The 25,830-nt window shown below is 42.5% G+C and overlaps 1 protein-coding gene and 1 pseudogene across 3 annotated transcripts in view; one reads left to right on the top strand and one right to left on the bottom strand.

Annotated features, from left to right (window-relative positions):
- The window catches only part of ARL15 (ARF like GTPase 15), a 432,613-nt gene that overhangs the window by 387,491 nt on the left and 19,292 nt on the right, over positions 1–25,830 (bottom strand). Inside the window, exon 1 of one of the 2 annotated variants that reach the window (XM_082621946.1) lies at positions 10,908–11,113. The exons of the other annotated variant lie outside the window; for it this stretch is intronic. Within the exon in view, the coding sequence (XP_082478072.1) occupies positions 10,908–10,961 (54 nt within the window). The 5' untranslated portion in view covers positions 10,962–11,113. Of the gene's footprint in view, positions 1–10,907; positions 11,114–25,830 lie in introns of those variants that run through there. 2 annotated transcript variants of the gene reach the window in all.
- LOC309804436 (3-oxo-5-alpha-steroid 4-dehydrogenase 1-like) lies at positions 22,327–23,558 on the top strand (annotated as a pseudogene). The gene is made up of 2 exons: positions 22,327–22,355; positions 22,632–23,558. The product of its transcript is annotated as a 3-oxo-5-alpha-steroid 4-dehydrogenase 1-like (transcript).

Raw genomic sequence — 25,830 nt, 5'->3', positions numbered from 1 at the left:
GTAAGACTCCCCGCCTTCATGGACCTTCCAAGTCAGAGTGCACAATCTGTGAAATGTGTGATTGGTGCTATAGCCAGAGCTGCCCGAGCCTCCTGGAGTCTGGGCAAAGCTCTCTCTTCTCCCCAACCCAAAGAACCATATACCTATTCGGTCAATGCATAGTTATTGAGCACCAACCACACGCCAGAGCCCTAGCTAAACTCAGAGGAATACGGAGGACACAGACTGATTCAATATACAATAAGCATAAAGCCTCTCATTCAGATTCACTTTGTATAATATTCTAAGTCAATGTTTAAACAAATTTGAGTTCTACAAAGCAAACACCAAATGATCACCAGGGTCAATTATATTCTTCTCTATTTACATAATATTAATCTATTTGCTCTGCTTAAAATCTAAAACACAATTGTGTTCCCAAATTATGGATGTAAGTAAACCATATCCTTGATAGTGACTGCATTCTAAAATAATTTTTAATCCTTGACAAAAACAAGTTCTTTTCCCTATCAAGACAAAAGTACTAGTCCTAAGGACTAAACACTAAACATTTGTCAAGAAAACAAAGTCAGGACTTCCCTGGTGGTCCAATGGTTAAGACTCCGTGCTCCCAGTGCAGTGGGCCCGGGTTCCATCTCTGGTCAGGGAACTAGATCCCACATGCCAGAACTGAGATCTCGCCTGCTGCAATTAAGACCCGGCACAGACAAGTAAGTAAATAAATATTAAAAAAAGAAGAAGAAAAACAGAAAAAACTAAAAAAAAAAAAAAAAAGAAAACAAGGTCAACCATCTGTGAAAAGAGACAACATAAAAATATGCATCTCCTAGGGTGGAAATTTCCATCAACCAGACACACTCTTGTTAAGGACCACCATGTCATTTATATTGGGGAATATTAAACATTTTAAGTTCCTAAGTTAAATGATTCTACATGTTTATCAAGAACAGAGCCCCTCCACCTAACCACACAGCTACAATTGATAATAACCAAATGAAGCTTTCCAAAAGGCCTTTGTAAAGAATGATCCCCATGCAACTAGTCAATTTTCTACTGCTTCTTTTTTGTGTTGCCTTTTAAATCAGGATATCTACAGTCAAGAAAGGAGAAATATTATACTTCATAAATAAAGTTGAGTTAACAGAGAATATATAATTAGAATTTCTTCTCCACTCATAATAGACTTGCAGTTATAGCCACTATTTCATACCATTAAGCCTTGAAAGTGAGGCAGCTAGCAGAGTGAGAAGGGGCATCTACAGCAAACAGAGCACACCCTAAAAGGTGAACTCTTAACTCTGCTTTCAACTGCACAACAGCCTAACCAAGAGAACAACCTGGAATAGACTATACTGTTTATTAACACTGTAACCCAAATGAAGGAAAACGCTCTCTAAGGTTTCATCTAGATCAAAATATCCCAAGTCAAAAAAAAAAAAATTTCTGAAACTTCAGCAAGCCATATTGAATTTAGATAGTCCCTTGCCTGACCTCAAAATACGGTACAAAGTTATAATGAAAAGATATAATACAGATTATGTCGTAAATGCATAAAGGATACTATAGCCTCTAAATAGGGTATAGTCTGTGAATTCTGGGTAAAGCCAGAAAATATCAGCCCCAGATTTAGGTTAATTATAAATTTTAAAAAATACATCAATCACCAATGATAAGATAAATTGGCATCATGTACCCCTAATAAGATGCAATAAGGATACGATGTCACCTCCATAATATTCCTGTCAAAATTTTTTTTTTTTTTTTTGCAGTACGCGGGCCTCTCACTGTTGGGGCCTCTCCCGCTGTGGAGCACAGGCTCCGGACGCACAGGCCCAGAGGCCATGGCTCATGGGCCCAGCTGCTCTGCAGCATGTGGGATCTTCCTGGACTGGGGCATGAACCCACATCCCCTGTATCGGCAGGCGGACCCCCAACCACTGCGCCACCAGGGAAGCCCACCTGCCAAAATTTTTTAACATGAGTCTAATCATGATGGAACAGTTACACAGGTCTAAACTGAAAGACGTTCTGCAAAATAACTGGCCTGGCCCTTTCAGAAATGTCTCTGAATAAAAGACCAAAAAAAAAAAAAAAAGAACAGAAAATATTAAGAAACTACTCTAAATTCAACAAAGTCATATTGAACATCTACTGCCTGGAGGGTAGTAAAGTATGCTGGGTAAGGGTTTAGAATTCAGCATAAATCCACTCAAATTCTAGCTCCAAATCCTGTCTCCACCATGTGGAAAAGACATTTAAGCACACTATGCCCCTGTTGTCTCTCTATCAAATGAGGATAATAATAGCGCCTTCTTCACAAGATTGTAGAGAATTAAATGATTTCACCTATAAAGGCCTTAGCACACTTAGTAAGTGCTCAGTAAATGTCAGTGGTGATAAATAATGATGTTGGTGGTAAAGAGCCATCAGATGCTGGGGGTAAAGGGAGAAACAGAATGACAGGGTCACCGCCCTCGGTGAGCTTACAGTTAGAGGAAAATTAACAGGGAATTCTAAGACTATGAAATACAGGTACTTTGGCTGGTGAAAGACTCTAGAATGCAAAGAAAGGGACACCTTAGAAAGAGCATTTAATCCAGGTATTGGAGGTCATGGAGGGCTTCCCAGAAGAGGTGACAGCTCACCATTCCAGGATGAGAGGATAGCATGTACAAAGTGTTGGAAGTAAAAAAAGAGAGCAGACCAAGAGCTGAAGATAGATGAGTATGCCTGACAACGCTGGAGGTGGAAGAGGAGATAGAGAGAGAAGGCTAAATGGACAAGCAGGGCCAACCCACGCAGGGCACCTTAAAACTTTGGGCTTTAACTTAAGAGCAATGGGAGGCTACTGAGACGTTTACAGCATAAGCAGATATGCATTTCACAGTTATGCTGATTACAGAAGGGAGAAGTGGACTGAGAGGGGGCAAGATTGGAAAGGGATGACCAGCTAGGAGGAGACTGTTAGGGTTTTCCAGGCAAAAAGTGGTGGTGCTAGAACCTGGGTAATAGCAGCAAAGAGGAGAGATGACTAGGATGGGAGAGGTCCAAACCTGGGGACCGATAAGATGATGAGGCAAGGGAGAGCTGAGGCCTGAGTTCAGTTCCTGGCGTGGCCGCTGGAGGCGCTGTTGAGCCAGTCACGGAGAAAGGAAGCATGGGCCACGAGAGGGTTTGGGGTGGGAAGAGAGTGGGGTCAGTCGAGTCAGACTCAGCGTGAAGGGCCACCTGAATGGAGCTGTGCTGGAGTCACAAAGGTCTGCAGCAGAAAAGCCTTGATGGTGAGAGGAAAGGATACATTCTACATTCCCCAGAATAAAACACCTAAACCAAACAGATTGTATCTTGTTCTTATATGGGCTCCAATTTCAAAAGATGATTTAAAAAAAAACAAAACAACATGGCATTCCTGTCAATCTCACACATTTCGTGGTGTAACTCTCTTACTGTATAAACAGAGAGTAGGATAGATATTTGTGGCTCTCAACAAGTTCATTAAACCTCAAACTTTAAATCCCCCTGCCAGGAAAGTTAGCAACATTAGCCAGATATTCTTGCTCTACTTGAGCACATTATTTTGTTTATTAAAGAAAGCAAGCAATCATCAACTCTCACCTCCTAGATTATAAAGCATATAACCTTCCACTTACACCCTTCAAAATAAAATTGTCAAAATACAAATGTACACTAACCACATGTGTCTGTACACAAAAGTACATATAATATGCTGATATTTGTATATAAAATACTAGATTTGATCTTGGCCCATAAAGCCTCAGTTATCCATCCAACCAGAAGGCAGACTTGTCACGAACACAAAATCACTCTTGTTGCCCCACTAGGTGCTCATTCAACGTGTGCACCGGCAATGCGGACTCTCCTCCACACCTTCCTCAGGGCGTACTGCCCTGTCTGAAGCTGAAGTGCAGATCAATTTGCTTTAGCTTATTTCCTCACGAGACAGCAAATTGTCCCCCAATGTCCATTCTCTTCTCCCCGTTAGGAATAGAACCCCCAGAGTCTTAGCTCCTCAACAGAGCCCCCATTTCTAAGCCTCTCCTGCAGTGACACAGTCATGTGACTCAATTTCCAGGACTTGGGAGGTATGGGGAGGTGTGCAGAACTTCCAGGTCACACCCATAAAGGGAACTGCTTGGCCTCCATTCCTCTTTCCCAAAAAACTAACAGACACAGGAGTGGTGAGCTGTCTTCAACCTGCACAGGAGCAGAATAAACTAGGCAATGGAAGAACATGCTAGAAGGAGCCTGAATCCCTAAAGGACTCATGCAGCAAAGGGCTAGATTCCAAACTGACTACCGGCTTAGAATCTGATATGAAATAGAAACTTATCTCTGTTTAAGCCACTGTTATTTTGATCTTCACTACAACAGCCAAACCAATAACTTAATTCATTTCCGTTCCATTAAGGTCTCCAATTATGCTGAATTTCTTCAATTAACATGTGCCTCCCTTTGTCTTGGAGCTTTTCATTTCTTTATTAGGACTGCAGACATCTCAGCATCCCACACAATTTAGAATAAATATTTAAGCTGGAGCCTTCAAGGAGCACAAAAAACAGGGACAGTCAACACCACTCCTCTCCACACAGTCATGTATTAAAGCTGCTCTTTAGTTTGTTCCCAGAGCAAAGACTTGCAGAGCCCATATGCGGGACTGCCAGTCTGTCTGACACATATTTAACCTTGGTGTTGTACTGACAGTAACATCCTAAACCCGGCATCAGAATTGCCTACCTTGATTTCCTTTCCCTCCAGGAATGATGACAGGAATGAGTCCTCTATACTTTCCTCTTTGGTGCCTGTAGTACACAGCATGCTGCTTCCCTTCCCCTCCTCCATGAGATGTCCATGTCCTAATCCTCAAAACCCATGACTATGTTACCTTACGTGGCAAAAAGGGGGCGTCACAGGTGTGATTAAGTTAAGGATCTTGAGATGGGAATGGGAAGCTTGGCCTGGATTATCCAGGTGTGCCCAATTTCATTACTAGGGTCCTTATAAAGAGAGAGAGAGGATTATTAGACGTGTTAGAGAAGATGTGATGACAGGAACAGAGATGTGACAAATGGAGAAGCTGAAGTGATGCCACTGCTAGAAGGGGGCCAAGAGCAAAGGAATACAGGCAGCCACCAAAGGTAAGGATCAGATTGTCCTCTAGAGCCTCCAGAAAGAATGCAGCCCTGCCAACATCTTGGTTTTAGCCCGGTGAGACCCATTTCAGACTTCTGACCTTCAGAATGATCAGAGAATAAATATATGTTGCTTTAAGCTACTAAATTTGTGGTAATTTGTCTCAGCAGCAAAAGGAAACAAATACAGTCCTTACAAGTAGCACTATATGTTGTAAAACCTCAAAGTTTAGGGCAGGATTTGTTCAGACTTAAAGAACTAGATTAAAATAAGTTTTAATAATATACAATATTACTAATCGTATTATTAATAATGATATACAACTGTTGTGCCATTTATTCTAATAGATAGCCCTCCCTGCCCCCTCCTTAAAAATAAAGTCACAGAAGTTGAATATGAGCATTGTGTGGCAGGTACAAGCAAATGTTACAGCTCGGTAAAAGGATAATCACTACCCACTACTGAATGCATCTGTATCTCAGGATGAATCTACATGCCATTTTCACAAACGCTGTGATTGTTCTAAAGGAGGTATGTTTTCTCTGCTAGTAAAATAGCATTTGATACTTTCTGCAAAGTCAAAAGAAGAATTTAAAGAGTTTTTTTTGTTTGTTTTTTTTTAAATTATTTATTTATTTATTTATGGCTGTGTTGGGTCTTCGTTTCTGCGCGAGGGCTTTCTCTAGTTGTGGCAAGTGGGGGCCACTCTTCATCGCGGTGCGCAGGCCTCTCACTATCGTGGCCTCTCTTGTTGCGGAGCACAGGCTCCAGACGCGCAGGCTCAGTAATTGTGGCTCACGGGGCTAATTGCTCCGCGGCATGTGGGCTCTTCCCAGACCAGGGCTCGAACCCGTGTCCTCTGCATTGGCAGGCAGATTCTCAACCACTGCGCCACCAGGGAAGCCCCTTAAAGAGTTTTTAAAGCTCTTATTATTAACCAAAATCACTAGCCACACACAATACTTTACTGCTATTATTTAGTTCAAATCTCATTCATCACTAGATTGAGTTTTAGTTCACGCAGGGGTTGGGTACGGAGAGGGAACAATCAGCCCATAGGGTCCGTGTGCTTCAAACAGTACCATCCTGGAGGAGGCGAGATTAACTGGCCTGGCTTCATTCATCTCGGCCTCCGAGCTTTCAGTTTTGACCAAAGGGGTTCGCACTCCAACAAGGAAGGTGGCTAGATGCCCAAATGACCACTCCAACCCTCACCCCGCTTCTAGCCACCACCAGCTGGTTGTCCACCACGGTGCTCTGGCTCTGATAACAATAAGAGTTTCTAACTCAGAGACGTCTGGGAACAACTGCAAGTCCCTTTGAGGGTATTTACCCTGACATTCCAAAGGGAAGTCCTAAACTATGCCCTAGCATGCCCTCTAGCCCAGAGTTAATCCACACCTGACTGCCAAAGGTTCATTTCAAGATCACTTTCTCAAGTATGGCCTGTTGCCATTGCTCGAATTTCAAAAAAAAACATAGACCCACAATTGTGATGTAAACTCTTGGCCTGGACTTACTTCCCCTTCTTCTTCCTGACCAGAACCCAGTGAATGTTGTTTAATACCCAAAATAGTCTAGATTCACATAACAGGTCTTCTTTTGTTTCAAAAACTAAATTACCTCTTTGTAAGACATCAGGATATCACATTTGAGAGAACGCACTCTCTGTCCTGTGCTACATGGCACAGGAAAGGGAGTTACCTCCTCAGAGCAGATGCTTCATCTAAGGACCTTCTGTTTTGCTGTTTCAATTTGTCCTAGCATTTGGGTTTGGGAGTGGCTATCACTCCATCACTGATAGTGCGTAAGTTGCTCTACCCACGCCTTAAGATCCCTGCCTAGAAAACTGAGGTAGGATTTGTTTTCTTCAGCTTCCTGAGTTAAGGCACTCTAAACAAACATCATTTCCTTTCCATGTCTAGAGAAAGCTCTGTCCACTTCAAACACTGGAGAGAAAAGTGGAAGTCATGCAAAGGACAGCCTTTGTTTTCTCTGAGTAATGGTTTTTATTAAACTGTTTAATATTTAAGGTTCAGTATGCACTCACCTGCATACAACACATTTACTTTTGTTTTTTTAATAAATTTATTTTATTTATTTTTGGCTGTGTTGGGTCTTTGTTGCTGCGAGCAGGCTTTTCTCTAGTTGCAGCGAGCGGGAGCTACTCTTTGTTGCGGTGCACAGGCTTCTCATTGTGGTGGCTTCTCTTGTTGTGGAGCATGGGCTCTAGGTGTGTAGGCTTCAGCAGTTAAGGCACACGGGCTCAGTAGTTGTGGCTCATGGGCTCTACAGCGCAGGCTCAGTAGTTGTGGTGCACGCATGGGCTTAGTTGCTCCGCGGCATGTGGAATCTTCCCAGACCAGGGCTCGAACCCGTGTCCCTTGCATTGGCAGGCAGATTCTTAACCACTGCGCCACCAGGGAAGCCCAACACATTTACTTTTATACCTTGGAAGTTTTCAGCGTGTCTGTCCTGTATACATTCCATTTTGGTCTTGGCTCATTTCAGATTACGGATCCCAAATATGTAAGAAGTATGGCTTTTCTCTCCTTAGTTAAGTGCTTAATCAGCTGCTTTTCAGCAACGTTAGAGGCATACAGAAATAAAAGTCATGTCAACTACCTATCACCATCATCTCAGACATTCACCCATTATCTTTAGTTTCCTCCTCTACTTTGTTTTACTTAAAACTTAGCATTTCTTTTCAACAGGTACTACTAAGTTTTTCATGTTTGTTTATGTTCTTTATTTACAATTCACAAGATTTTTTTCCCCTCCCTGTTTTAGTCTGCTTGGGCTGCTATAACAAATTATGATAGAATGGGTGGCTTAAACGACAGATATTTCTCACAGTTTTAGAGTTAGAAGTCCGAGATCAGGGTGCCAGCACAGTTGGGTTCTGGTAAGAGCTCTTTCCCTGGCTTATGGAAGGCTGCCTTCCTGATTCACAGCACAGGGAAAGAGAGAGAGCAAATTCTCCGATGTCTCTGCTAAGGGCTAATCCCCTCACAAGGACCCCACCCCCTCACGACTGTATCTAAACCTAATTTCCTCCCAAAGGCCCCATCTCCAAACACCATCACACTGCGGGTTAGGGCTTGGACACGTGAATTCTGGGTAGGAGCACAAATCTCTCCACAGCACTCTCCTTTAAGCACAGTTTTCATTTGCCTTAGAATTAGTCCACAGCAAGAGCTTCTTCATTAAATAAGCAGAGATGAGCACCTGTATGGTCCCGGGCCCAGGCTAAGTGCTAGGCAATCGAGGATGCCCAAGCACCATTCCTGACATCAACAGTCCCGGTGTTCTCAGCTTCTAGTGGTAAATACACTGTTGTGTTGACTTCCCGTGGTGCCCACACTCAGATCTCCCGTCTAGAGAAGCACAGCCGGCTGACAGCCTCAAGCAGCCACAGCTGCAGGCATTCATGCTGAGGCGGTACTTCTGCTGGGCGGCTGCCAGCCAGTGCCCGGGCACTCAGAGGTCCTGGAGTCGGGCCTTTCCTGCGCATCATGGGACTCCTCAAACAGGCAGCTTTGTTCAAGGAGGTCCCGCCAGCCCAAGCAAGACTTTCCCGGAACCTCGCTGCAGTGTAAATCTCTTCCTCCCTGGTCGTCCTCCTTCCCGCTCTCCGTGCACAGGACTCAGACACGCAGCATGGTCTGAAGGCTCTCCCTGCTTCCTCCTGTTCCCTCCTCCTCATCTTTCACTGACATTTCTCTACTTTTTCTCTGGCACTCCTAATTCCAATTTGGCGCCTGCTTCCCAAAGGACCCCCCCATCAACAACAACAACAAAAAATACTAACAAAGTAACTTCAGATAAACAACAGAAAACATGTCTAGCCCCAAGTAATCTATCCATCTAACTGGGGATAAATGTCACCCAATTTTGTTTTGAGATGGCAAATATCATATACAAAATCCAGCATCTTGAGGGAAAACATAAAATACATAAAAAGATACTCAGCTGAGACAAGCAGCTAACACAAGTGAGAAAAGGAAAAAAGAAAATGTGCTTTTTTTTAAGTTCAAACTAAGGCAAAACTGAAAACGGTGCTCACACCAATGTAACTGAACAGATAGCTACTGAGCATCTACCGTGTGCCAGATGCTGTGGAAGGTACAAGGATAAGCACAGCTAGGCAATCTGTGGTCATATCTTTTACTCAGAGCTCTTGCTTCATTCATTCTAAACAATTTCCTTAAACTTCTTGTGCACACATATTCACACACCTCTGTGCAAGGGGGATGAGAAACAAAATCACCTTAAGTCTAAAATTTAAACCCTTCCACAGAAAATAATTTGGTCTTCAAAAGTAAACATCATTCCATTTCCTGTTCACTCTCAGAATCCCCTCCCTAGGCCTTCAAAGGGAAAAAGTCAAGATACTTAGTCACTGAGTCTTTACGTTAGAAAAGTTCTTTAATGGTCATCTACATAGACACATCCCTATATTTCTGAATTACGAAATGGGCTGGCTCATGGCACTGGAGTCAACTGACAGACTCATGTAAAAAAAAAAAATTTCCATAACACACTAACATTTTCTATATTTTTGTGTTGTGAAGTATATCATACATACAAAAAAGTATATGAAGCAAGTATGTTGTTTAAAGAATAACTATAAAGCCAACACCATGTGCCCACCATTCAAGTTAAGAAGCAGAACATCACTAAAACTTTTTATTTTTTTCGGTACACAGGCCTCTCACTGTCGTGGCCTCTCCCACTGCGGAGCACAGGCTCCGGACGCGCAGGCTCAGCAGCCATGGCTCACGGGCCCAGCCGCTCCGTGGCATGTGGGATCCTCCCAGACCCGGGCACAAACCCGTGTTCCCTGCATCGGCAGCCAGACTCTCAACCACTGCACCACCAGGGAAGCCCAAATCAGTAAAACGTTTAAAGCCTTTTCCTCGCCTCCACTTTCCTAGAGCAGAATTTCTCAGCCTCAGCACTGCTGACATTCTGGGCCAGATAACTACCAAGTGCTTACCCAGTGTATTGCTGGATGTTTAGCAACACCCCTGGCCTCCGCCCAGTGGACGCCAGTAGCATGCCACCACCACCCTCAGGAGAAGCAACCAAAAACGTCTCCAGCCATTGCCACATAGCCCCTGGAGGGCAAAATCATCCCCCCCGTCGAGAACTGCTGCCCTAGAGGTAATGACATCCGAATTTTTACATTTCTTTATAATTTATCTGTCTATTTATGTAACCTTAAAACAATGTATTGCTTAGTGTTGTCGTTTTCAAACTTTGTAGAAATCAAATCATACTGCATGTATTTTCCTGTGATTTGTTTTTTAATCAACATTATGTTTGTAAAATGTAACCACTGTGTATTATAGCTGTAGTTCATATATATTACTTTTAGTTTATAATGTTTGCTGCTGTATGGTATCCTATGAAATTAATTAAAATGCCACAATTTATTAATCCAATCTATTACTGATGGACGTTTGCATTATTTCTAATATTTTCCTTTTATGAATACTTCTGCTGGAACTTTCTCTGCACAGGTCTTCTTATAATTACACAACAATTTCTCTGAAGTACACACCTAGGAGTAGATTTGCTCGGGTCATAGAACATTTTGGTACTCAACTTTATTATTTTCCGAAGTGGCTGTATAAATTTACACTCCCACCAACAGTGGAGGACAATTCCCATAGCTCCATACACTCTCCAGCACGCAGTTCTTCAGTTATATTTTCATGACATTCGGTACCGAAAAAATATACATTGCTTACCGTGTAAATGCCAATTCTACAGACAGCAAATGAGATCTGGATACATTCAGACATTCTCTACAAGATTAAAATAAGAGATTACAACTAAATGTTTGTTCCATAGAATTGACTTCTCCCCTTTTGCCTTGCTTCTCTCTCTAAAGAGAATCTGTTGTCTTTTGACACCCGCTTTATGAGCGAGCGGCTGAATTTTCTTCCTTCTCTCTGCTTTTTCTAGGCCAGCTCAAATAAAACAGAGATAATAAAGTGTGTAGCATAGTGCTTTATCATGGGACTATAAAGCAGATACTTCAATAGCATAATTTAAGGAATGTGATTTATTGTATTGGTTTGATTACATTTCTTTAAATCCTGCTCTAATATCTAATTTTCAATGATTAATTCTTTGACTGCTAGAAGTAGTTTTATAAGCACTTATTTTTTTTTAGTTCAATTCTTACTAGATCATAAATGTCTACAATGCTTACAGAAAAGTAACCTTTGTAAAAAAAAAAAAAGTAAAAGCTTGTGGTTATATACTAAAAGTTTTGAATGGGCTGAATTTAAAGAGAAGACTAAGGTCCTTGGTCTCAGAATATCAATGACAGCACTCAAATTAGAGTTCACAACTTCTCATTCCCAAATCAAGTTCAGACTCCTAAAACTCACTTCCACTCACAATACCATGTGTGCCAAATACTGAGTATTGATTTATTGCCTTTTCTTTAACTGGAGGAATATTTTTAGCACATTAAATCGGTATGTAGTCAAAACAACTCTAACTTTATACAGTCCAACACTGTTATTATGGTTTACTGTTGGCAAGCAAAAGCTTCTCTGTGAAGTTTATAATGCCCAAATCTGGCAATCATGCTTGTATCCGCTGCACCAAGGAAGCAGAGACACAAGATCCCCGATTCCCATGGTAGCCAAAAGGCTTCCAAAGAGATGTTCCTTTAGAAGAGAAGGCCAAAAACTCGTATTAGGCTGATTCTGCAAAATGATCCAGCCTCTTCATATGGCCATAAGAAACTAATTCTGTATGATTAAAGGAATTGGTAAGGAAAATATTGAAAGCCAAGGCTATATTGCATGGACATTCAAAATTAAAAATTACAGCAATGGAAAAACCAAACTCATGAGATAATTTGTTGTGTAAAGTTCTTAAACTCTAAACTTTCAAAAAGTTCCAGGTGCTACTGTTCACATGAATGGCTGACAATTTAATATTGGGGATCATTTCTATTATTAAGGTATCATTACCACCATGGCACTATTGGGTTTCTTTATTCTGTATAAAATACACTACTGGAAATACCCCAGGGCAATGCCACTGGCCTCCTCAGAGCTGAATGACAGAATACTCATTACCTTGCCCAATGTTTATTCTCCCTTCTACCTTTGGAAATTACCCTGATTTTTACTTTTGTACAAAATGAATTATTTAACAACTCTCCCAGTAAGCTGGAAAGGTTATTTTCCCCAAGTGAAAGATAACTATCTTATTTTATGTCACCTGGAACAAGAGTCTATTTCCCCGCCATCCTTGGAGCTGGGGGCTGTCGCGTGGCTCAGTTCTCTGTAATGAGATGCATAAAGCGAAGGATGCGTAAAGTGAACTGACTCTAAGAAGGACCCTTTTACTCTTCTGCCTTTCCTACTTCTTTTTCTGCAATTGAGACTTCATGTAGCCCCAGCAGGGGCCTTAGATTGGGAGGAGCCCCGAGAACAGTGGACATGGGAAGTGAAACCCAAGGGTGAGCAAGCCTGGAGACTCAAAGGGCAGTGGAGCTGCCATACCAGCCTCCTCCAGACTGTGTACATGAAACAAATAAGCCTCTAACTTGTTTAAAGACTATGTGTTTCTCTTAACCGACTAACCCTAACTGGTACAGAGCAATACTCTAAGAAATACTCAGTTTTAACAAGTGGGTTTCCCCGGGGCCTTAAAAGAAAGAGACCCAGCATTTGTCATTAGAGTTCTTTTGAAGAGCTTAACCTTAAAAAGCGCTTGACCTTTTAAAGGGGGGAGACATATTTATTCTTCAGTTACTAAAAGCCTACTTTCCAATCCTTCCTTTTCACACTCCCAAAATGTACAAGTACTGTTACTGGGATTGCCAAAATTATTACCCTTGAAAACCCTCAATTTATTTTGTGTCATTTTTTTCTCACTAGCCGTACTTCCTCCTTCTCTCTAACCTCTAATCCTTACAAATACTGCCTTATCCCTGGACATCTGACCTCAAACCAAGCAGCACATCTATTGCTCAAACTCCAAATTCATTCTAACAGTCATGTTCTCGGGAATGACCTTCTTTACTCTCATTAGAGGGAGTCGAATAAAAAGAGATATTTAAAAGAATAATGAAACTTCTTTGGGTCATGTTATAGGAAATAGTTATAAATTTTAAAGTTCATATTCTTTCCGTATATAGATGCTCTATTGGCAAGAAGCCATTTTAAAAACCCAGGAAACAGGGGCTTCCCTGGTGGCGCAGTGGTTGAGGGTCTGCCTGCAGATGCAGGGGACATGGGTTCGTGCCCCGGTCCGGGAAGATCCCACATGCCGCGGAGCAGCTGGGCCCGTGAGCCACGGCCGCTGGGCCTGAGCGTCCGGAGCCTGTGCTCCGCAGCGGGAGAGGCCACAACAGTGAGAGGCCCGCGTACCGAGAAAAAAAACAAAAACAAAAAAAAAACCCAGGGGACAGAATGCATAGCTTGGAATGAAAGATGAGTAATCATCCCCAAGGAAAGAATGGATCTCTACCCTAGATAAACTCTGACCCAGTAGCCTCTATATCAGCATTCATAAATCTCCATCTAGACTCACCTGAGGAAGAACGAAAGGATATTATTTCAAAAGCAATAACCTTCAGAATAATCTCACCTTCTTTGCTGCCTCATCTGATGAAACTGCAGAAAAGAAGTGCTGTCAAGAGCAAGTCACAGATTGGTTAAAATCTGTTAAGACAGGGCTACAGGAAAAAAAAATGTCTAATCCAGAGAAAGAGAAAATGAATACTCAATTTGAAATTAACATGATTACTTACATTTTACTGTCGTTTTCCCTAAGAAATTTCAAAAGGTAAGCATGAAAATAAAGGAGAAAAAAAATCTTCAACAAGACAGCAGAAAATACTACACAGTCTGGAAAAAACTTGATTTCAAGGTATAACAAATTTCTGTTCCATCAGGGGATGAAAAAACACATTAATTTTCTTTTTCTAAAGGAGCTGTTTTTAGAATATTTTGATGTGCCATGCAATCCCTCATTCTGATATAGGGCAAGGTGACAGTCATGTTTCCTAATTTTCTCCTCTGTAATTTTGCGTGTGATGAAAATAAAAGGTTAATATAGCCAAGTCAACGCTTCTGAGTACCGCGAGTGTGTGTTAGAACTGGGGTGACAAGATGGGGGTAGGGAGAGCAGTAAATCACCTTCAAATGAGGCCCATGTCTGGATCAGCTACTCCCAAGTAAAGCTAAGATCTAGCATTTTCTCTTGACAGAATCCCAAAACAAGTGGGCTGGAGGCAAAGGTGCAGGATTTGGGAAACTGTGGAGAGAAGACCAGTTCAGTGCGTTCCAAGGTGCGTAGGTGCTCCAGAGTCCTCAGTGGGTGGAATCATCTCTGAGTAAAGATTACGTCCGTCATTATGCTGTAGTCACTCCTCCAGACACAGAAACAAACCCTTGGGAATGCCATGGGCTTCAGAACCCGCATCGCCTTCTGTTAGTGCAGCCGCTGAAAACATTAGCAGTGAATTATTTAACAACTCCCTTGGCACACTTGAAAGGTTACTTTCCCCACTGGGAAATAAGTTAACTTTTCTAAAAAACTCAAACTTGTATTTAAAAAATAAAATGAATTTTTGTTTACAAAACGTGGAGGAGTTTGCTCCTCAACATCTACGGTATAGCTTCCTCAGACTAGGAAAAAGGATAGTGATAATCAACCTGGAAAGAAACATTTACGTCTAAAGCGAAACTAGCAAAACTGGTCTTTCGGCATTTTCCAAAATGTTTTCAACTGTAACGGTACCACCATCATCCCAAGAGCATCTATACTTCCCAAGCAATCTACAATTGTCCAGGGATGAAGTATGTAAGGGTTCAACCAGTGATCCAAAAAGGAATCACTGCCCTCACCTGTTAAAAAATATCTTCAGCACATATCTCTTTGTGAAATTCAAACGCAAATATTTGAAAAGACATCTAGCAGAAATAATCTCAGAGATTTGAAAAGTCACCTAGCAAAAAAAAATCAAACACAAACATAAACAGTCATATCGGAATCTATAGATCTCAAGCCAGCAAAATTTTACCCAATCTTCTGCAAAATGGCACTAAAAGTCATGTGTAATTTCTAAACAAGAGCAGAAGCTTGGCTCAATACTGAAGATAAGAACAGTTCTCCTTCTGAAAATTCTGATTAAAGAATTGGAAGCAGGAAAGAAATGCCCTTCTAATTTACCAGATTAAAATAATTAGTTCAATTCACCTTGGCAAATTTATTCCTTTTACTTTTTGTCATGAACTGAGGATAAAAAGAAATTTCAATCCAAGAAAAAGAAAAAAATTTTGCTGAGCATCACTAATGTGTCAGGCATTGCTAGGCAAGCAGATATTAGACATACAACGATAAATAAGACCAACCCTGGCATCAACAGTCTTCCAGCTCAGGAGAGAGCAGTTATTTAACAGACCTGTGACAGAGAACGGCATGATAAACATGTCCAGCATAATGAGAGGTCCCCAAATAGTCTTAAAAGATTGGGAGTTAGCTAGGAGAAAGGGAGTAACGGAAGAAGAAAAGATCATTCCAGATGAAAGTGACAACATGAATAAAAGCAAGAAATATCACAGGATATGCAAGCATTTGAGGGATACTGGTGTATGCCTTAAATACCCTCCTGTACTTTTAAATAATCACTTCTCAATCAGATGTTAGTTACTGATATTTGTTGACTGTCTACACACTCTCTAAAATTCATTCATGTTAAGATTTTTAATTTTAAGGTTTATCATTTTAAGATTTATCTCTAACTCACTGCCAAAGGAAGTTCCATTTGTGAAGGAGCAAGCATGCTGGTCACATTATAAAGCCTGCTCTGCCGCCACACACTTGCAGATAAAAAGACCCATAAGCAAGATAGCCACAGCTGATTAAATTAGCAGGCTGTCCCGTCCTCCAGCTGGCCAACAACCACGGAGGGGCCCAGCAGGAAGAGCTAGGCTAGCCCAGACCAATCATTCTCGCTCTCCAAAATATGAATGGAAAAGTACTGAGAAGATAAAGCAGTTAGCAGTAGGAAGTGAAGCTGAGAGAACACAAAAAACAAAGGCATTAAGTAACTTTATGACCATGAAGAATCACAGGAACCTAAATGTATGAGGAAGCTGAAAGTATGAATAAAGGAAACTATACAGAAAAGATATACAAAGCAGAGAAGAATACCCTTGCTAGTAATCTCAAGAGAAGTGGACCCAGAGAGATACAGGTATGTGAGGAATGGCTGAATGCAGTTGCAGAGAATTCTGTTTCTGAGTGAAAAAATGATATATTCGCCAGGTTCCTTTGCAGCTAGGTATAGCAATGTGACCAAGTTCTGATCAATTAAATATAATCAGAAAGTCCCAAAAGTCTCCCATGAGGGAGGTACACTCTTCTGCCCTTTCTCCGTCCTGCTGCCTGGAATGCAGAAGTGATGGCAGGAGCTCTGGCAGCAATTTTGAACCATGAGTTTAGAGTCCACATACAAAAGCAAAAGCATCTTGGGGACCTAATGACTTCTGGAGTTACCTACCTGAGGGCGGGGGGAAAGAATCTATCTTGTCGGGACTTCCCTGGTGGCACAGTGGTTAAGAGTCTGCCCACCGATGCAGGGGACAGGGGTTCGATCCCTGGTCCAGGAAGATCCCACACGCCCCAGAGCAACTAAGCCCGTGCACCACAACTACTGAGCCCATGCACCGCAACTACTGAAGCCCGCACTCTTAGAGCCCATGCTCCACAACGAGAAGCCACCGCAACGAGAAGCCCGCGTACCACAACAAAGAGTAACCCCTGCTCACCACAACTAGAGAAAGCCTGCATGCAGCAACAAAGACCCAACGCAGCCATAAATAAATAAATATTTATTTTTAAAAAAATCTATCTTGTCAAAGCCACTATTTTCCAAACAATTCCAACCCTAAGTGATACAGTGGTTGAGACGTCATCTCAGCAAGAGGGATAGTCCCTTAAAACAGTTAAATGGAAGAGTGATGTGTTCTAATTTACAGTGGTATTATTATCCTCAATTTAGAGATGGGGAAACAGATACCAGCTAGTAATGTGACAGAACCTGGATTTGAACCCAAATCTTTTGGACTTGAGAGCCCATACTTTTAATCATTAAGAACAAATGAAGGCAAATGAAGTCAAACAAACCGTAAAGCAGGTTCACAAGTATTTCAGAGTTCAACAAATATTCTGACTACTAAAGGCCAATAAAAACCCATGCTGAATGCAGTATCTCTGACCTACCACAAATAACACTTTTGACAAGTCCCTATGACCTTCTAGACAGAAAAGCCTTTTCCCAGCTAGAGTATTCTACTCTAAGTACCTAGGAAAAGGTAAGTGAACACAGGCACCAGCCCCCTCATGCATAGCAGAGGTCTGCCAAATTCAGATTTGTAAGGAGTGGAATAGATTTTTAAGAGTACAGAGGATTCTCGGAGACATGAAGTATATTTTTTAAGGTGGAAAGAGGTCTTTTCTTTAAGGTGGTAAGAGGTCTTTCTCGTTAACTTTAAGCAAAAGAATTTTCCATACACGTGACAATTAGAAGAGCTCAGCCTTAGTATTACAACTTTCAGGCTCCTGATGCCCCTGAGATGTTTCACTGCCCCATGCAGTAAGGGTGGGATGGAGCAGCAAGGCTTTTGAAGGGTTCAAGGATTTTAGATGGCCAAGATGAAGGCACCAATGTACTTGGCATGAATCTTCATATCTGTGCTGAGCATCTCCTTTGTGCCAGGCAGGGTCCTCCTTGCTGGAGACTAAGCAGTACACAAAGCTCAGAAGCCTGCACTCTAGTCAGGGGTGGCAGGCGAAAGCAAAAATAAATCAAGGTAGATGGTGATAAGTGCTATGAAGAAAAATAAAATAAATGAATAGAATGTTCAGGAGGCAGTGGATTGGGGGTATTACTAATTTTGAAAGCAGATGTGGTAATTCTAACAACATTATGGACGATCAAATAAGAGATCCCAGAAAAGCTTTCAGCAACTTAACTCTGAAAATCCCCGGCATAAGCAAACGCAGTATTCTATCCTGAAAAGTCAAAGCACCAGACACTCAATTCAACAGTTCACAGATACTAAGAAGCGATCAGGCAGCCATTAAGAGCACAGAGTTGGGTGTCAGACTTCCTTAAATCAAATCCCAGCCATACAACTTACTATTTCTGGGGCCCTGGGTGAGGTACTTAACCTCTTTGCATCTTAATTTGTTATTTGTAAAGTAAAGATAACAGTACTGCCTATCTTAGAGGGTTCTATAAGGATTAAGTGAGTTATAAGAGAAAACACAGTAAGCTCCAAATTGGTGTTTGCTTATTTTTTTAATTGAGTGTCTGTGTTCCAGGCACACAAATTCATCTGAGCATCTGCACTAAGGGGCCAAGGACACTGGAGGCCCCAGGAGATGCACTCTGCTATCAGCTTCTCTGGACACCCTTGATTCTGGCCTTATTTCGTACTCCTGGTGTCTCTTCCTGTGGCCTCCACATCAGAAATGTGACTTCTCGTTGCAATCACTGAAAACCAGGATGCTAAGCCTGAGATTCCCCAAAGGAAGAAACATCCCAAAGCATAGGGCTTAGCTCCCAGCACTTTGCCCACACAGACCCGGAACCAGAGGCAAAAGGGAAATCCATTCATTTTAGCCAGACCTCATATTACTGTCCACCTAGGCAATTTACATCTATGTTTAAACCGAAGAGGTTTTAGTCTGCCTTATGTAAAAATTTATTATTCAATTATCACATTTTAATATTCAATATTATTAATGTATCATGGATATTGTTTTATAATGATAGGCATCCAGTTTGTATGCATTGCTCACTAGACACTCAGGAGCACCATTATTTAGAATCATAAGGAAGATTATATTTTTTAATTCTCCAGAACATGGAGTTATCCTCATTTTCCCTCCCTCTCCTTTTGGATATAATCAAATGAATAACAATTTTTCGGCACTGCCCTTCTGGTTAGAAAACCTTAGAAACTGTCATTTAGGGATTGTGTCTTTGAACATTTTTAAGCCTCTACCTTGAGCATAATGCTTATATTGTCAAACCTATATTTAAAGTCCTCAAAATATTTAAATGGTCAAGCCCTTTTACTTGATCAATAGCTCCATCTTAACTTTAAAAAATTATTGTACCGCCCAGAAAGAAACACTGGTTACAGGAGAATGTGGTCCAATTGTTTAAAGGATCAAAAAACCTCCTATTGGTTTATGACTTGGACAATCTGGACTTGCCCTCTGGTTTTTCTGACCGTGGCAAGGGAAGAAAGGGAAGTGTGAGCTTTGAGTTTAGACTGACCTGGGTTCAAGTCGTTCAGGGTGTGACCATATAAAACTTAGCCCCCCTGAACTGCAACAGCTGGTTCTCAGGCATGAAAAGAAAGGACTACTACTAATACCACTAACCTTACTGGATTAAGTAAGCAAGCTTTGGGGGCTTGGCAAGGAGAAGGCATCCTAACTTGCTGACGCCCAGACCAAGCCACCCACATCTAGTGCTGGGACATGGATGAGTTTCACCAACAGGTCCTCCTCCCGGCTGCCCTCCCGCCCCGTATAATCCAGGCTCCCTGCAGCAGCCAGAGCAAGATTTCAAAACGTAGATCAGGTCCTATAACCTCCTGCTTAAAACCACTGATTAGTTTAAGAGTAATTTTCAATGAAACTCGACTTCACTACCACAACCTCCCGGGCCCCCAGCATCTTGTCTGGCTGCCCTCTGGACCGTGGCTTCAGGACCAATTTCCTTGGGCCACTCAGCACCTGAGACCCGTAAACCTGAAACTTATATGAACAGCCACAGCACTTTCACCTGCTGAAGACAAATGACCCCAGTTGAAATGGTCAGGGAACTACTGGGGGTCTTCTGTGAAATCCCAAGGCCACCCGTGCCCAGCTTGGCTTGCTGGGATCTCACTACTTTTGGTTCCTAAGGAATCAGCCTATTTCTCTTTTCTTTTTCAAGGGACACTACTTTTCCTGAGTCTTGTGGATTTTCTCCTTATCCCTACAGTCTGGCTGCCAAGTGACACAAGCCCTCCCTCATTTCCTTGTTGTTCACATCCTTGCTTCTCCAAAGGTGTGCACACTGGCCCTTCTGGTACATGGCTTTTACTGCTAATTTCTAAAGAGACCAGACAGAGATGGGGCAGTTGGCATAAAAATCGAATAAGGAAAGCCTGCACACTCACTGCCCTTGTTTCTGATTGTGTGAATAAGCAAGCCTCTTACATTCTTATCCTCTACCTGGGAGGGTGGATCGCTCCAAACTCCTCTTCACTCTCAGGCCAGAAGATGGAATCACAACCACAACAGGGTGAGGGGCCCACCCAAACCCACTCCTTTTGGGGGAGTAATTGGCATCTCTGCAGGCAGAGATCCTCATCAGTCAAGCGTTCCTTTAAGATGGTGAAAATTTCTAGTAAAGGCAAATGAAACCATACCTATTGAAATCGAATGCAGCCACACACAATATAATTTAAAAGAAGGGCTGTGATTATGTTTTAAATCACAGGAAAGAAAAAAAAAAAGAAGACATTTATTAGGAGACTACTATGTGCTGGGTGTTTTACATGCTCACTCAGTCCTCACAACTAGAGCAAGGTGGGTATTTCTAGGCCTATCTTTCAGATGGAAAACTGAGGGTTACCAGCATGTGGCAAGTAAGTAGCAGAACTTAGATTTCCGCCCACGTCTGATTCTAAACCTGTGGTTTTCAAACTCTGCTCCCAGATTCGGTTCCAAAGAGGCAGCTGGATATTTGAGAAATATTTTTTTAAACAAAACTGAATTTTTATTATCTTAGAGACTGAAATGAAAAAAAAATACATATTCAAATATACTGTACATGAAACTTTAACACACTGGAGAATGCCCACGTATTAACTTGTGCTGCCAGAGTGATCTTCTTTTGGCAGGCAGGGTGGTGAGGTAAACTCAGAATAAAACCTATATTCTGCCTTCTGATTGAAGAGTAATTCAGAATTGAACTACTTTAATATCTGTAACACTTGCAACTATGATTCTATGAGAATCTTGTTCTTCCTTAACCTCACACAAAAAAAGAAAATATATAACTGAATGAACTAGAAGAGGAACCTTCACTTCTCATTCATCTAAATGGATCGAAATGAAATTCATCCACATCAAAATTCAGTTCTGTGTTTATCAAAACAGCTTCATTGTCCTCAATGATAATATACATCTATAAAACACATAAGTAAATATCATGAGCATAAATCTGTAAAAATCACATATAATAAAATATCACATTTGTTTTGTATATCTGAGTTCTGCATAAAATTGGTTGGAAAAAAAAGAATTCCAAGATTAAATGAAATCCACCCCTACATCACAATGATTTTAAGTAACTCATGGTAAAGTGAGGCGAGATTGCTTGATATATTAGGACCAACTGGTAAGTAGGCAGAAAGTTGAGAGGAACCTTGCCTCTGCCTCTCCTTCTTACACAGTGCATGAACCCCTTCCATAATGTCCCTGACAGGTGGGCAACAGCTTCTACTTTGTCGTTTCCTATTCAAGGCAGATGAATAACTCTTATAAGAAAGTTCCTGCTTACCCTGAACCAATACCTACATTCCTATAATTTTGACCTTCTCATTGTAGTCTGCCTTCTGGAGACTCAATACAGGATATTATTTACATCCTTCTAATAATCTAAGCCACTGATCACACTGCCTCCTTCTTTAAAGGTATCCTGAAAGTACAAAAGCTCCAGGGCTTCCCTGGTGGTGCAGTGGTTGAGAGCTCGCCTGCCGATGCAGGGGACGCGGGTTCGTGCCCCGGTCCAGAAAGATCCCACATGCCGCGGAGCGGCTGGGCCCGTGAGCCATGGCCACTGAGCCTGCGCGTCCGGAGCCTGTGCTCCACAACGGGAGAGGCCACAATAGTGAGAGGCCCGCATACCGCAAAAAAAAAAAAAAAAAAAAAAAAAAAAAGTTTCCAAAAACCAAAACTCTGATGTCAGTGAAAAATAGTGAAATACTGCCTCTCTTCTTCAAAGAGGTAAATCCTACTTTACTAGTCCAGAGGCTGGCAATCTATAATCCATGGGCCAAATCTGGCTCACTGCCTGCTTTTTGCAAATAAAGTTTTAGTGGAACACAGCCACGTCCATCTATGGCTGCTTTTGTGCAACAACGGCAGAGGTGAGTAGCTGAGACAGAGACCATATGGCCTGCAGAGCCTAAAATATTTACTAGCTGGCCCTTTACAGAAAAAGTTTGTGCACCCTGTTCTAATCCATCATCCACTGTTTTTCCACAAGCAAAGAACTGTGTTACTTTCAATGTTACAGGCTATAGTGCAGTAGCTAAAAGATTCATCCCTGTATTGTCTACGATGCCCACGTCCCTACGAAATTAAGCATTGCTCAATAAGTATTCGTGGGCTGCTTCGGGGCCGCCAGTGCGGGGCTGATTCAGCCACCGGGCTTTGGGGGCGGCGCAGACCTCAGGTAACCGCGCCTCCCGCCCCACCTCCCAGAGCGGTCCTGTAAGTGGCCCGTCGCGGCCGGGCCCCAGAGCACGCCTGCCGTCCCCCGCAGTGGAGCTGGCTGAGCCGTTCCTGCTGAACGCGCTCGCCTACCTGGAGCGCGCCCCGGGCTTCCTGTGCTACATGCTGCTGAAGCTGGTGGGCTGGCCCTATGGGCGCCACGCGTTAGCGCGTTCCGCCTTCCGGCTGCCCGCGCAGGCCGCCTGGGCGGTGCAGGAGCTGCCCTCGCGGGGCCCTGCGGCTCCTCAGCAGGCCGACCTCCCCGGCCGAGCGCCTCAACCACTGGCCCAACTGCATCCTGCTGGCCATGTTCCTCATCCACTATGTGCAACGGGCCTTGATTTCCCCCTTTTCAGATCCGAGTTGGAAAGCCCACACCATTGTACGCCTTTATATTGGCATTCGTGTTCTGCACCTATAACTGGCTACTTGCAGAGTAGATACCCGAGCCAGTATGCAGTGCATGCTGACGACTGGCTCACTGACCCCTGATTTCTAACAGGTTTTGTCGTGTGGTTGACAGGCATGCTGATAAACATCCATTCAGATCATGTCCTAAGGAATTTCAGGAAACCAGGGGAGACTGGATATAAAATACCAAGGAGGGGCTTGTTTTAATACGTCACTGCAGCCAGCGGCTTCTGCGAAGTCATCCAGTGGTGCGTCTACGCCCTCGCCAGCTGGTCCATTCAAGGCTGGGCTTTCGCTCTGTTCACCTTCTGTGTCCTGTTCACAAGGGCTCAGCAGCATCACCAGTGGTACCATGAGATATTTGAAGATTATCCAAAATTCAGAAAAATGATGATTCTGTTTTTAAGTTCATTGTCAATGGAATTATCTTCAACTTGAAGCTTTCGATGATGTTTCTCTTGGGATTATATAAACAAATTTATGTCTCTGTAATTTTTCTCTTTCATCTTTTTCAAGATTGCTCAAGGGGTTTTTTCCCCTAGCAAATTTGTATGCTACCTAATAACAGTCTAATTAAACTGAAATTGCAGGTTGAACTATGATGCTGCATACCAGGTCAGGTATCTGGTACTCTGTAATTGCGGCTGACCCTCCTCTGATTTTGGGTTTGCCTCTATGGACCAAAATGTTTCTGTGCTGCTTACACAACCCCCTACAGCAATGGGTTTAAGGTCAAAGGCAATGTCGCCCCCTCCTCCCCACGGAGGCATGTTCTGTCTTTGTGTCCCTTTCATCCCACTAGGTCGGAGAGGCCTGGGTACCCACAGTGTACCCACAGCCTCTCACTGTTGGGTGCTGGGCAGGCAGAGAAGTTGTGCACAGAGAAAGGGGGCGCCCATCAGAGGCTGGTGCAAAGGGTCTCTGGCACCTGCTGCAGCCTGGTCCACCAGGTGACTTCACTGGCAGGACAGGGCACTGGGGGCATTCTTAAGGAGCAGTCTGCTGTGTCCCCCACAAAAGGGACTTATTGGAGGCCCTGGGCTAGGAGCCCAAAGGTGCTGCAGGGCACCCCTCCCATCTTGGGCCACTCGCCACTCGCCATCAGGAGTCTCTGGCCTGGGATGGTTTTTCTACCTCCTTCTAGGTAGAATTAGAATTTTTTTGTAAGGCACTTTTTAAGTACCTCTCAGTACCGCAAAACTATAACTTGAAGCAGAATTCCTTATTTTAGATGCGCTCAAAAACTCCACGGAGATAAATGGCAGTAATAAAATGTACTACTTATTGCCAGATATGTAAAAGAAATCTCCCCACTAGAAAGCTGTTGAATCTCTTGACCCCTCTGTGAAAATCTAACGAACACATGGTAAAGACCCCGCCTCTCCTGGGAAGGCACTGCCTCTGTTGCTGCCCCATTTATAGAGGTGGAAACTGAAAGAGGAAGTGGAGAGAGTCCATGTTCACTTATGATTGCTAAGGATGCTAGGTGGCAGGGGCCTTCAGGACACACCTGATGCTGTGTCCTGTATGTTGTCCAAATGCCACCTTTGGGCAAGGAGCAGGCCCTCCTGCCCCTGCACCCCAGGCCCCCGGGGCACCCCGTCAGCTCCCTCCCACCCTTCTCCTGGCTCACCTTCCCAACCAGGGGCTCCCCGCCACGAGTTTTCATGTAGGAACTGTATTCTCCATGTTAGTGGTTTTTAGTCTCTTAGCATTTTAGAAACATTTTCAGATGGTGGTTGTGCTTCATTTTAACTAAAAATGGAATGCTTTCGCAGGGAAATTTTTATGATCAAATAGTCTTTGGCCCTTTTTCTGACTGACTAATTACTTGAAACCATAAAACAAGTATTTAGGATCTCCTCTGGAAAACTCAAAGATCTGAGCAAGTCTCGACTTATTTGGGCCCCTGGGTTCTAGAAGGTGTACCTGGCCAGAAAGTTGCTTGTCTGAGAGCCAGAGAGGCTCACTGTGAATTTTACTTCCGTTGGTGCTTTTTTTATCTGAGTGACCAAAAGTTTGGGTTATGTCAGCATTTGATGCATGGTTACTGCTTCACTGGCATGCACTGGATGGGTGACTGACATAGGAAGAGATCTTGTTCTATCCTGCCTGCCTGTCTTCCGTTTGCTAAAAACTGTAACTTAGCAAATTATGGCAATTTGTTATGGTGTTAATTATAATAATTAAAGAGATTAATAAAATTACTGTTAAAAAATAAGTATTTGTGGAGTGAGGAAAGTTAGATAGGAAGAGGAAAGAGAAGATACGGGGGAAGGGAAGGAGAGTAGGGCTTTTCTTTTCCCAAAACTATTCTGACATATACCCTTCAAAACATTATTTTAAACCCTAGCAGATCCTCTTCTTGCTGTAACTAGGTATTTGAACACAGGGATGTACATCTGAATTAAAATAGAGGACCTAAAGTTACTATGTTTCATTTCAAGCAGATCAACACTGATTGAAATGTTTAGTAAACAAAAGTCCTTGCTAATTTTGAATACCCAGGAAAATGCTACCCACCCACTTTTTTTAAATTGAAAGTTCTTTATTTTGATTTAACGTGAGACTTTTTTAATTGAAGTATAGTTGATGTACAATATTACATAAGTTACATGTGTACAATATAGTGATTCATGATTTTTAAAGGTTATACTCCACTTGTAATTATTATAAAATATTGGCTATATTTCCCATGTTGTATAATATATGCTTGTA

This window comes from Mesoplodon mirus (assembly GCF_964341445.2).
Source record: "Mesoplodon mirus genome assembly, chromosome: 5".
Lineage (NCBI taxonomy): Eukaryota > Metazoa > Chordata > Mammalia > Artiodactyla > Ziphiidae > Mesoplodon > Mesoplodon mirus.
This window is presented reverse-complemented; position numbering and strand designations above follow the sequence as displayed.